Below are 14,302 nucleotides of genomic sequence, written 5' to 3'. Positions count from 1 at the left end.
AGAGGGTTTTCCATAAGTTAGTTCCCTTAAATAGAGCTTAAAACTGAAGATTTAGGGTTTTGATCTGCCCACATTACACCCTGCATAACATAAATTACGCCCTACGTAATTCATTAAGCCCTCGTTACGCCCTGCGTAATCAAAAGCCCCTATTTTCCACTTCAACTTCAAACAGTCATAACTTCTTCGTTTTAACTCCGTTTTCAGCGTTCTTTATATGCACAAAAAGGTATTGAAGAGCCCAAAAATCTTATCTAATTACTTTTGACTTCAAACATACTTAACTAAAACTCTTAACTTATGAAAAAAAATTTGAAACATCACTTTTTCCATTTTACCCCTTTGACTCCAAAACACAAACCGAGGGTTTGGATCTCATAACCAGTATTATCAACATCCAATAGGGTCTAAACCTTATTCCCTTGAAGCACAAGGCATTTACTTGATCCATTTATTGTTTAAAATAAATGAAATAAGAGACTTCTCAAAACAGGATGTTACATGTTAAATATTAAATATAAATCAAAATCTATATATCTATTATAATAGTCATTTTTCAGTAATGGTGATTAATTGATTCATTAAATTGTAACGTATTTTTTTTATTTTACTTATTTTTTAAACAACCCCAAAACTCTTCGTCTTATTGTAACAACTCAAAAGACATTTTAACTAATAATGATTAATTGATACATTAAAATGTGATATAAGTTATAATGATTACATTGGTTAATATTTACATATAAAGCTTAATTTTTTTATAACAAATTAAAAAAATTGATTGAAAACTATTTTTTTTAGAGTAAATGCATGTTCAGTTCCTATTTTCAAAAATTAACTCGGACCCTCCCTCGTTACTTTAAAACTTACATGCTTATCCCTCCAAACATAAAAAGACAATTTTATCCTTATTATTTATTTTCTATTTATTGATTTGTTTACTATGAAAATTTTTATCTATTGCCCTTAATTAAAGATATTAATGAAACATGCCTTCAACCCTAAGCACGTCGTCGCCCTCCCACACTTTCTTCTTCAGTCCTACCCACTAGTATCACCGTCGACACTAACAACTTCAGGACATCTCCGACCACTCTAGACACTTCCGACAATGCTATCAAACCCTCACCCACCACACCACACCCCAACCCACCCCCTATTCAATTTCCCCTTTTCCTTTCGTCCTCAATGAAGCCACTTCAGCAGACCAGGTCATAAGTCCATCATGCAGATCATAGAAGAGACAGATTGAGATCGAAGAAGTAGGTTCAGATCGAACCCAAATCATCTCCATCGACGGTCCTCTTATACGATGCATGATTATGCGGACCCTAGATGATGTGACAACTCGAAATTTATTCCGTTGCGGTAACCCATTTCCGTTAATAGAATACTTTATTTTATTATTGTTATTAAGATTTCCGTTAACATTTGGGTTAAACAAATCAACTAATGATTTATTTTATTTTAGTGTCGAAATGAAATAAATAAAAACATGTGTAATGCTCTCAAATTTATTTAGGAAAAAATTTAGTTTGCAACTAAGCCGGGTTACAACCATTTAATCGGGTAAAAATTTAAATTCCATTTAACGTCGATATGGGGTGGATCCCCACCTGGCCACCAACTCAAACCCTATATAAGGGTTGAGTAGTCATCAACTTAGACTTTTTACCACTCTAGTCACTCTCTCTCTACTCTCTCTCTTCAAGGCCCGATTCTTCCAAAAATCCGCAAGTTTCCGCTTCCAAACTGTAAGTTCTCTTACCCTAGATTGTTCTAAAACTCATTACATGTCGATATAGCTTGAAAATCATCCAAGAAAGCCAAGAACAAGAAGTTTACGACCCAAGAACCCTCTTAGGCCGTAAACCCCTAAAAGTGTGCCAAAATGCCCCCAAACCTCTTCCTTAGGCTTAGAGGCTAACTTAGATCTTACCCTTGAAGTGTTTTAGACATTAAACATTATGTTTGGAGGCTCGAAAGAGGGTTTACGGCCCAAGAACACTCTTAGGCCGTAAACTCCCTCAAATTATGCAAATCAAGCCTTAAACCCCCTATTTAGCCTTGGACCTTCACATAAAAACTTGTAGGAGTTAGCTAAGGACCTCAAAAACGAAGTATAAGGGGTGTCCAAGGGTTTACGACCGTAAACCATGGGGTTCACGACCGTAAACTCCCAAGGAGTAGTCCTAGGACCGCAAACTCCAAGGGAGTGCCCCTTTTGAACCCTAAACACCCCTCAAGTCATGGATTAAACCCTAGAACTCTTCCTAGATATGTAAGAAACCCTTAAGCACTCAAATACACTCCTCCCATGAGTTTACGGCCGGAAGTGGTCCCTCAACCGTAAACTCACCTAAGGTGAGTATTTGAGGAATAAACTCCATAGTGGGGCCTTACACTCCTTCCTTGCAACCCAATAGCCTCCTAACACTTGACCAAAGAGTTTTTCTTCGCATTAGGATGTCTATATGTGTTTAATTAGTGTCTTAATCACTAATTATATGTAAACATATGTCTTCATATGTTACTAGGGTCATAAGGTGTGTTCAAGTCTTCACTTGACACCAAGCACTCAACCGACACTTCCACCTGATCCACTCGCTACAGGTGAGTTCATACCCCTTAATTAACCTTTCAAATGTTTTTCATATGATTTAGGGGGGGATACAAGTTAAATACAACAAGTTATAGTATCAAATCCTATGTGATTTATAACTTGCAATCAAAAAGGATTTTTCTATACTTTTAGCTACTTGTCAATAAAACTGTTTTAGATAATTATCAAACGCATTTTCTATGTTCAATTGTTATTAAACTATTTTCAAGCTGTTTTTAAACTACTTTTCTTTTAAACTATATCTACACCAATATATTTATATAAGTAAGACTTGAAGGACTTAGGACCGATAGCTCGCCTTACTTCCTGTTCTTGTTTGATTGTGGTCTTAGGGTATACTGTTATCCGTCCGAATGTCGTTGAATTCTTATTTATATATCATATATATTTGTGTTAGATATGAAAGTTTTCATCTTATTCAATACCTTTGTAAATCAAAGGCATGCAAATCCCACACTCTATTTAACTATAATAGGTATAGTTAAGACTACTATTCATTTCCTCTATCACTATGATACTCACTATAATTACTACTATTGCAAGTTAATGCACGTTAAAGAGAACACTCTATATACTATATTAAAAGTTTACTATACTATAATACAAGAAAATACACTAATCCAGGAAGTGACACGCTATCCCTCTATACGACACTCTACTGCGCGAATACCATGTAACCAGAGCTTCCCGGAAGGAAAGCAACACTACATGTATAGATCTATACAGGACGGACGCTATTACATCCCGACTGTTAACTACAGTCCGAGCCGACTAGGCCCAGGGGTGACAAAAAATCGCTACACTACGTATGACCGGGAAGGTCATCGGACTCTCTATTATCACTCAGTTTGGTTACATGAGAGATCACATCCATATCCAAATTAACACACTAAGAGTTAAAGTCTAAGCTAACTTCCCGAAGTAAATAAATATATATTACTAATTGAAGTTTGCAACACTACTACAGCCAGTCGACAATATCTTTCCTCATATACTTTACTTGAATGGAATCTATTACCTTATTTTTATAACTGAAAGTTTCAATGGGAATACTTTTACACAATCAAAAGATCAAACTTGCAAATGCTCAAATCTGGGAAATATAGGATTTTCTAGGGATTTTTACTATTCTCAAACATTAACTACAACTTTTATATCGCATGATTGTAAACACTTTTATACAAGCAATGACACTAAATTCTTATGAACTCACCAGCTTTATGCTGATACTCGTCTTCAAAATAACTTGTATTCTCAGGACAAAAATAGGCAGGTACTGGTGCAGCTTTTGAGAAGATGGAGCATATACAAGACCATATTTTTTTTTATACTTTTGGTGTCTATCAAACTGTACAGAACACGCTTGTATTTACAATTACTATATTTATGCAATGGTTGTTGTCGCTTGTTTTTACTATTATGCAATTGTTATGATATTGTACATGACGTCCTCCACCCCAGAACGTATTCCGCCGTTCTCGGTTTTGGGGTGTGACAGATGATGCGACGATGGCAACACGCTGGTGGCGATGACGACTAAAAAGTGGCGATGATAGCTCACCGGTCGTACGAAGTGCATATTTACAACCCCTATTGCCATCTTCCTCGGTAACGAATCAGATTTATAGGTTCGCTAAATCAGGTTTGTATCGAATTAGATTTTCCATGTCCCAATTTCATGCTTACTAATTTTTCTTGATTATTCTTTTCTGATTTGCAGGTGGTTTTTCCGATGGAGGCCGGTAGCAATGTAAATAGTAAATGTGCCTAGTTTGATGGTGGTTTAAGTATTTGTTACTGGTTCGGTGAATGAGGTGGTGACTTTTAGTTATTTTTAGTGAAACATGTCAACTTTTAACGGAAGAGTGGGTATGATGAAATGAGGGATGGCAGTGGTGCTACATTTACCGGTGGTGCTCTACTTTCCGGTGACGGTGTAGATTACTGGTGGTGGTGGTCAAGTCTTATACAACAAAATAGAAAAATAATTTACATATTTTTTAATAATTAAAAATATAAAAAAATGTTCGAAATAAACGAAAAAGAAAAGTAAAGGGGTATTATATATAGTCTTTTTATTTATTAAAATGGATGAAACGTTCAAATTTAAACTAATGAGAGATGAACCGTTCAACTTTTAACGACATGGTGGATGGTCCGAATTAATTTTAAAAATAAGAATTAAACGTGTATTTTAACACTTAGATGAGGGATGATTCGTATAATTTACTCTGTTTGATAATTTTCCTCAAAAGTTGTAGTTTCTTAATTATTTAAAAATAATAAAAGTTTATATATAATATTAAATATACAATAAAAAATCAAAATGTCAAATTCACATATAACCTACTCTATTAAAATAATATTATCATAAAAACCTTTTATCTAAATTTACTAGCTATTAATTACTAAGAGTACTAATAAAAATAAATTTATTTTTATTTTTATTTTACTATGTACCCGCAAGTTTATAATAGTTCGAATGTTTATAATAAATTATGGTAAAAATTATTTATTTGATTAATCATTAATATTATCTATTTTATTATATATCTATAATAGTTAGAATGTTTTATAAATAATTATTGTAAGAATTATTTATTTGAAATTAATAATAATGATAAAATAATTTTATTAGCATATATGTATTAATATTTTAATTATATTATTATATTATGTACAATGCATATATCTTCGCCTAGTCATAGATATTAAATTTATCAACAATCAAATTTTATGGGTGCTAATAGTTTTTAAATTATTACTTTTATAGTTAAACAAATAAATCTACTAAAACAAAATTAAGCGGGCTTATATTATTATAATAATCAATTTTATTACCGTTCCAAAATAATTATTAATGCACAAATATTTAAACTAAGAAAAATCGTTCAGATTTTTTTTAGCATAAAATAGTTATATTTTATTTTATCTTGAAGAATATAATAAAACGCAATTTTTTATTTATTTTTCCAATGCAAATCTTGCTAAGGATTAAGAGTTTGGCATTTTGATTAAAAAATATTTGTGGGTATGAATAAAAAACCAAGTCGTTTTCCATGTTAGTATTTACATGAAAATTGTCAAAAAGTCTACAAACCCACCTTTTTAATTAATTAAAAAAAGCAACAAATTGATAATCAAGTTTCCTCAATTGACTCCTAAAGTCAACAAGTAACATCCATGTTCACACAAACCCGAGTCAACTCGTTGTAACTCGGTACGGCTTTCTGCTCCAGTTTTAGCTTGTAGTTCCACAGATTACCCTCAAGTTTTAGGTTTCGGCCAAAAGCTCCCTTGTAGTTCTACTAAGTGCTGTTTTAGTGTCTTGTTGGCCATTCATGACTTGTTTGAATTTGTAGTGTTGTTTTGATATGGAATTGCTGTCAGACAGATGTGTTTAGTGGTTGAATTGTTAAGATTCATGATGTCATAAATATGATAATAATGAAATAAGGAATGATAGCATTTTTAATTTTTATAATAAAAGTTAATATAAAAAGACTTGAACATAATTTCCAAAAGAAGCATAATGTAATCTAAGAAGACGGACTTATTAAGAAAATATGTCATAGAAGTTTTATACGTTAACATTATATAACATCTTATTAGTTATATCGATTGTTGTTTTTTTTATTTATTTTTTTATTTTTTATTAACGAAGAGTTATTTTATGTTTTGTTTACTATTAAACGGCTTACAAATCAAATATTGTAAACTTTTATTACGAAAATAAGAAATATTGTTAGTATATTTTATAGCATCCTCTCTTTTGTATTAGGTAGTACTAAAACGGGTTATTGAAATCGGTATAACTATTGTAATTAGGCCAACCGGTGTACGTAGCACGAATATGTCCGTGGTCTAGTTGGCCACGAACCACGGACGTGCACACCGTCCCGGTGGTTCGTGGTCGACCGTGGTCGTTGCAAAATGTGCTCGGGACAACGAAATGAAACGAGGATTGCTATTGGTTGTTTATTTTGAGCCGTTGAACGGCTATTTTGGCCGTTCCTTTTTTTTTTTCAAACTCAATTATAAAAACTCAATACCAAAACACATATACATACATATACATTCTACACTCAATTACACCTATGGATCCCTCGATAAATATGGAATTTTTAAAAAGTTTTGACTCGGATGACGACGTAGAATTCGTCGAGACATTCTTCAATGTTGTGCAACACGTTCACGCCGAAGAAAGTTCGAATGCAGCGCGTACAAGGACGGTCGTCAATCGTGATCGCCAAGCCGCACACGACTTATTGGTACGTGATTACTTTGCCGATAATTGTCTTTATAATGACGACTCGTTCGAACGTCGTTTTCGTCTGAATAAGGCTATATTTTTACGTATTAGTAATGCTTTAGAATATCGTTATGATTTTTTCAAACAAAAACCCGACGCTAGAGGAAGAATGGGTTTTAGTAGTATACAAAAATGTGCGGCTGCTCTTAGGTATTTGGGATACGGTATAGCATTTGATGCATCTGACGAATACTTGAAAATATCCGAGAGGACCGCGGTTGAATGTGTAGATTGGTTTTCTGCATGTGTTTATGAGAGATTATATTCGGCTCATGAAGAGAGGCATGGATTTCCCGGTATGCTTGGCAATCTAGATTGTACGCATGTGGCTTGGGAAAAATGTCCAACTGCATGGCGTGGTCAGTTCACTCGAGGAGATATAGGTGAACCAACTATCATCCTAGAAGTTGTTGCATCTCAAGATTTGTGGATATGGCATGCCTTTTTTGGAGTAGCGGGGTCTAACAACGACCTTAATGTTCTTGGTCAGTCTCCACTTTTCAACGATATTTGGACCGGCAAAACACCTGATATGACGTTCACGGTAAACGGGCACGCGTACAAATATGGTTACTACCTTGGTGATGGGATATACCCGGATTATTCTACATTGATGAAGGCATACTCAGTTCCTCGAAGTGAAAAAGCAAAGTTGTTTACAAAAAAACAGGAATCAGCGAGAAAGGATATCGAGAGGGCATTTGGAGTCCTTAAGCAAACATGGCATGTAGTGAAATATGCTACACGACTTTGGGATAAAGAAAGAATTAAGCGAATGGTCCTAGCATGTATTATAATGCATAATATGATTATTGAAAATGAAGGTCGAGCGATTTGCACGTATGATCCGAACGACGTTGTCGTTCCAATTGAGGAGTTCGTACCCGGAACGAATGCTTTTTTGGAGCGAGTTGTCGAAATCCATAACAGTGAAACGTGTTTCAATCTTCGAGAAGATGTCGCAGAACATTTGTACCAACATAGCATGAATGACAATTAGGATTTTTATATGTATGTTTGTTCGTTTTCTTATTAATGTAATGTTTGTTTTCTAGATTAACTAAGTAATGTAGTTTAAAATTGTTATTTTATTTTTATAATTAATGAAAAAATAGTTTTAAAAAAATAAATGCTTTTTACTTTTAAAAATTGTAATTTTATTTTAATTTTTGGATTAAAAAAAATAATGTTATTGTATTTTTGAATTAAAAAAAAAGTTATTTTATTGTATTTTTGAATTAAAAAAAAATAAAAATAATGATGTGGAGTGGTGTGTTAGTGGTAAGTATCCCATGTTAGTGGTAATGGAATATGGTGCTGATGTGGCACCCACCACATATGTGGTATGTGGTGGGTATAACGGATGGTCTTAGGATTTAGGAAAACATTCTTCTAGCTGTGAAAGCTAAAAATTTATACTATTACTTTAGAAAATTTATGCAGTTTCTACAGCTATAAGATTATTTAAAAGGTATTGATCTCATTAACCACAATAAGAAAAACACGTCTCACTAATAAACTTTTTTTTTAGAATATCATATCATGACCATGATTTTTCAGAAATTGCAGATTTTGAAACTTTTGAAATTATTTTTTCTAACAAAAATGTGGTTCAAAGTTTTTTTTTCTTTCTTTTGAAAAAGAAGTTTGAAATTTCGATTCTTTTTAGTAGGTTGAAAATTCATATTCATTATAATTCGAAAATACCTATTTTGAAGTTGTTCATGATTTTCGAACTATATATCGATATTCCAACCTACTGGAACTACTGGAAAAAAAAAAGTTCGAGATTTCAAACATTTTTTTTCAGAAAAAAAATAAATTTTGAACCGCATTTGTACTTTAAATAAGCTTTATAATTTAAATCAATAATTCAATTATATGCTTTTAGCTTCATGTAGGTTATGCAATCAGATTTTCTAAGTTATCTACTTGCAAAACATTGATTTAACCAAAAAAAAAATATAATGGTTTTAATCATACAATAATAACATAAATGAATAATACGTTGGGTTTTTTTTAGGTATTCTATTTTTTAAAAACAAAAATCAAATACAATATTACAAAAGTGGAGGGGACCATTGTGAAAAAACGGAAACAAAAGGGTATGTTGGTAAAAATCACACCACCTTACTTCCATATTAAATATCTTTTTCCACTCATGAACTCATCAAACACATCAAGCACACTACTTTTGGGTAGGTTTTCTTGGATTGTGTTAACATTACAAAAGATTTTGAAATCAATCAATAAATCACTGAAATTTCCCTTGATTTTAGCAAGATATTGAGGACCAAGTGGGGTTTCTTTAACAACAAACAACATGGCAAAAATTTTGAAGATGAATTGGGGAACATGCATAGCTTTTATAAGATAAAATGCTAAAAGAAAATGTATAACAAACAAAAGAGAACCATCACCATCCACCGGCCACCGCCATCCACCACCAGCAGCAGCTCCGAAGAAGAATCACCATTTGAAATGACTTTGGTGCCCTTTACAACAGCTATAACTATATTTGTCTAAACATTATCTTCAACTTTGTTATCATGAAATCAACCTAACATGCATGTTTCCACTTTTGTATGATTACGTAACACGAAATATAAATAAGTATTTGTCTACCCCATGTTCTTAACTGTCTATATTTAAATATTTTTAATAATCGTTATTTAATGATTTGCCAAATATAAACCCACTAATAAATAGATCTACTTGTCAATTGAAAGCATATATACAAGACCTATACACCTGGATGTATACATATAGACTACAATGGTATGCATATTTGGTGCATACTGTTAAAACACACACACATACATCAATCAATCTTTTGCTAATCCTAAAGAATTTACATTTCATTATCTGTTTAAAAGTAAATATAAATAAATGTTTATCACATTTTATGAGAAAGTTTAAAAAGAAAAAAGGAATCTATATCATGTTGTTTGTTGTATTATTCTCCAAAATGAGGAAGGGAAGGTAAAGGCGTTTTTGGCCTTATCTTTTGCCCTCGACTTGATGTAACTAATGAGAAATGGTCCACATGACATATGAGCATTTCTTTTTTAAAAGAGGTGAAACCTTTTTCCATTTAGATTACCATATTCACATAACCAATGCATTGGCTTATATTAATGGTACAAATGCAATATTTATTGATCCAATGTTATAAAATTGATACACATCATCTAAAACTAGTGTTTTTCATGAAGTTCATAAACCAATCACTTTATTGATTATTGTATTTTTTTTTTTACCATATTGTATCATCTCGTCATAAAAATATATTATGAAATTGCTGTTTGTTTTAATAAAGATAAGGAGGATAATCAATCCGTAAGTAGATGAAATAATGTGATCAAAATTGTAATTATTGAACACTTGTTTTAGAATCACATTTCTGAATTTTGTTTTTTTGAGTTTAATTGGAATCAACAAACCAAATTTATAAATACTAAACACAAATCAATATATCCTTCTATACAATCTCTCTTGAATCTCAATCACCTACTATCTCTCCTTTCACCAAACCTACCAAATTACATTCACACACAACACAAGCATTAATAATTAAAGCAGCACAACAAGATGATAATTGAAGCATATACCTCTTGGATTTCTTGGTTCATTTAACACTCAACATCAATATGTCTGCAAAAAGTAAAGGAAACCCATTAATTTTGATGTAATGTTGGTTGAAATTATGGAAACAATTTAAAATAAAATGAAATTGTTTTGCTAATTTTAGAAATGAAATGATGCAATGAAGTTACCTCTCATGTAGAATCATTTTGGTCTTCATCACCACTGTCAGTAGTTTGTGAATGATGTTGATTTTGATTTTGATTTGGATGGTGATGGTGATCTAGAGGATGATTTTGGTCGGAATTCATGTTTAAACCACCTCGGGAATAAGCATTCAGCGCCGCTAACATCCCTAAATTGCTCTCGCTCATTCCCAAACCCAGATGTTGCGATGGTTGTTGTTGTTGTTGTTGTTGTTGTTGTTGCTGCTGCTGCATCAACATTGATCCCAGTTGGAGGGGATTTGCTCTTGAATTCTGCTGGAATTCCAGATTCGCCGCCGGGATGTTGATTCTTGGGATGAAATGGAGTGGTGCTTGCAGTGTGTTTCCGCCGCCGACAGCTTGGGCAGTCGGGAATGGCCACATTTGCTGGTGGTGGTGGTGTTGCGACTCCGATGCGGCTCCGGCGAGATGAGAGTGTTGGCCGCTGCTGCTACTGACGCTGGTGGATACCGGTAGCATCCACAAGGTGTTTCCGGTGGCAGTGGTGGGTGCTGGAGCAACCGCCCACATGGCTGTTGCCGGCATCATATTAGCATGGTGCCGGAGAATATTGTTACCGGAAGAAGGTCCTCCGGCTTCTTGTTGTTGTTTTGGCATTTCCATGGCTCCTTTGAATTGTTTGTTGGATGGTGACGTAGATCCAACTGTTACTTCCCCTTGATTTTGATTACTCTCGTCTTTGAACAAATCTTCTCTGTACCTTTTTCTCATATAATTATCGGTAGAATCGCCACCGGTTCCGCCGTTGCCTCCGGTGGAAATTGCATCGGCAATTTGGTCAGCTGTTAAAATATGAGGATTTTGATGGTGATGGTGTTGCTGTTGTTGTTGCTGGTGGTGATGTTGATGAAACCCCATCATTTGAGAGAACCCTTCTTGATCAAAGGGGTGGTGAGCAAGTGCCAAAGCGCCGTGAAATTGATGAGGCGCGGACTTCGACGGCGGAGCAGAGAGAGTGGATCCGGTGCTACGAAGAGAGACGTTCAAGGTGGAAAAGTTAGCCGGAATGGTGCCGGTGCCGGTTGCGGCAATAATGGCCGTCTCCGCCTGCTGTAGCAGCCACTCAATTGTTTCTCCATCGGACTTATGACCCAATTCCCTCGTCAACTGGAAAACCCTAGCGGCACATGTCGCCGGCATTCGAATTCTCCGACCACGGCCATCGACTTTAGTATGCCGGTCTTTTGTTGACCTCTTGGGAGGAGGAACCACAGCGACAGGCTGAGGGTTTTCTTTAGCAAGATCCGTTAGAGCTTCGGATCTAGTGGCGATGGCGAGGGAGGCGTCGACGAGGTGTGGATGCGGCGGAGATAGCTGTGTGGCGGAGGAGGTGGAGGCGGTTGTTGGGTGTTGGTTGGAAGGAGAAGAAAGAGAAGAAGAAGCACCACTAGTAGTAGTAGGAGTGTTAGCTGGACCGGGTTGGATGGATATGGAGCCCATAAATGGGGTTACAGATCGAGCATCAAATGGGACCACCATGGGTTGGTGGTGGAGATGGTGGGAGAGGTGATGGTGGTGGTGGTGGTGAGAAGAACTAGTGTTGGAGGTGGGAGTAGTAGTGCTGCTTTGTTTATTATTGCTCTGCAAATCTGTTCGTTCCATGTGCTCCTTTTGTTGTACTTTTATTTTCTTTCTAAAAAAAGGTTATCTTTTTCTTCAGTGGTGGGTTCAAGAAACCTGAAACATCTCCACCACCACCACCAACCACCAGTCTCCGCCGCCTGGGGCTGGGGTAGAGTGAGAGAGAGAAAGAATAAAAAAAGGAAGGGGTCTAGAGAGAGAAAAACAGCTAGAGGAGTTGGAGTTTGTGGGGTTGTTTGGTTTTTGATTGACTCTTGTCTTTGTGTTTCCCTATGGTTAATTGGTTTGGGGGATGGGGTGGGGGTGGGGGTGGGGGTGGGGTGGATGTGGGGCAGGGGCTATAACTTAATAGCTTGTATACTTGTACAGTATATCGATTCTAATTTGTATGTCTGGTCTTTCTAAAGTACAAGACCACCCTTCATGATTTTTTTATTAAATACTTTCTAACTTTATAAAAATATAGTAATATTTTGAAAGGTAGATTTTACAAAAATAAAACAAAACCGGACTAAAAACTTCCTAAAATCTTTTTATTATACGAGAAACATAAATTAAAAATATTAAATCTTTAAATAAAAGCTAAAATAATAAACTAATACGCATTTAGATATATTATTAATAATTTATGTTTGAGTTTGATTTTCTTCATAAATAATGCATTGATTATTAAAAGTAATAATTATAATAAACATCTAATCATTATAAATAATTTAATTGTTATAAGTTCTTGAATGCAATTTGAATTTTGTTTTGATCAAATTTTCATTTAATTATATTAGTTTTACCAAAAATTAATTTACTCTTTTATAAAAAATGACATAACCTCACATCTCTTTTAAATAAGTAAAAATATATATTTTCAAAAATTGAATTTTTTATTTAGCAAACAAAGCTTTGTCTCGATTTGATGACATTTAATTAACGTTATAGTTTATTTTTTTTAATATGGTAATTTTAAGATTACCAACAATATTAAAATACATGAGAAATTATCTAATAAAATTATTGCAATAATAAGACAACTAGAAAGGTCTCCCGTATGATGCGCGGTTAGAAGACATTTTACTCTTAATTTGTTGTCATACGTACATTGCTATTAATTGTGTAATCCATATTTTTTTGAATGATTTTGAATCATGTGTTCTTTTGAAAAGCAAAACCCTTCTACGAAAGTAACCAATCAACCATCCATATTCTCTAAATCAAAAAAATTGTTTTGGTTCTACATCAAGACATTGTAACAAACAGCTCATCCATGACTGCTGAAAATCTCGTGCGGCCATACTTGTGACCAATTTAAGTGAGTCAAACTGAGGCTGCAACAATACAATTTTAAATAAAAAGGAACAATTAGAGTCTTCATTATCATTATTATTCTCATTTTAAAAAGAATTAAAAGTAGGTTAGTCAAATTAGAAAAAGGACGATAGACCCACATGTTAGTTCGGGGTGGTTTTGGATATGTACAGTAAATAAGATTTTCAATCTAATCCCAAGGCCAAGAACTTGAGGTTTTCCCCATAGACACCATTTTCTATAGCCTAGACAATCCACAAGAGCATTGCAATATGTATTAAGTTTTTGGTTACAAATACAAACATGAAAACATCGTATCCTAAAGGAATGAAAACACACACTTTTGGAACAAAATTATTATTTTCATTGCTATTTTACGTGCTAAGTTTCGAAAATCCAAAGAAGGAATGCAAATAAGTTTATTTAGACTTGTCTGGTGCGGAATTTTATAGGTTAGAAAGGTTTTTCGAATCTCCATCCAATTTGTATTACACTCCAATAACCCCAAAGCTAATAACCTTCACATATCAAACAATTAAAAGAAATTGAGAAAGAATGGGAGAAATCATAAATTATGGAATCCATAACAATATAACTTCTTACGAAATGATATGCACATTTGAAAACCAATGATGAACAAAAATGATATCAACAACTTGTAACTTACCTATCATG

General features: G+C 34.0%; 2 protein-coding genes across 2 annotated transcripts; one reads left to right on the top strand and one right to left on the bottom strand.

Annotated features, from left to right (window-relative positions):
• Positions 1-6,738: 6,738 nt before the first annotated feature.
• LOC111877971 (uncharacterized) lies at positions 6,739-7,935 on the top strand. The gene has a single exon (XM_023874470.2). It carries the CDS (start codon positions 6,739-6,741, stop codon positions 7,933-7,935), a length of 1,197 nt encoding a protein of 398 aa, XP_023730238.2.
• A 2,344-nt stretch (positions 7,936-10,279) lies between these two features.
• On the bottom strand, positions 10,280-12,582 carry LOC111878014 (transcription factor TCP8). The gene is made up of 3 exons (XM_023874525.3): positions 10,712-12,582; positions 10,547-10,589; positions 10,280-10,469 (listed from the first exon to the last, which is right to left on the bottom strand). Exon 1 carries the CDS (start codon positions 12,347-12,349, stop codon positions 10,715-10,717), a length of 1,635 nt encoding a protein of 544 aa, XP_023730293.1. The 5' UTR covers positions 12,350-12,582; the 3' UTR covers positions 10,280-10,469; positions 10,547-10,589; positions 10,712-10,714.
• Between the last annotated feature and the right edge of the window lie 1,720 nt (positions 12,583-14,302).

This window comes from Lactuca sativa, chromosome 5 (genome assembly GCF_002870075.4).
Source record: "Lactuca sativa cultivar Salinas chromosome 5, Lsat_Salinas_v11, whole genome shotgun sequence".
NCBI classification, from domain to species: Eukaryota; Viridiplantae; Streptophyta; class Magnoliopsida; order Asterales; family Asteraceae; genus Lactuca; species Lactuca sativa.
Note: the sequence above shows the minus strand (reverse complement) of the source record. Positions and strands in the feature narration are given on the sequence as shown.

Excerpts from the sequence above, each read along its gene's own strand:
- LOC111877971 (XM_023874470.2), top strand. The coding sequence starts at position 6,739 with ATGGAATTTTTAAAAAGTTTTGACTCGGATGACGACGTAGAATTCGTC.
- LOC111878014 (XM_023874525.3), bottom strand. The coding sequence starts at position 12,349 with ATGGAACGAACAGATTTGCAGAGCAATAATAAACAAAGCAGCACTACT.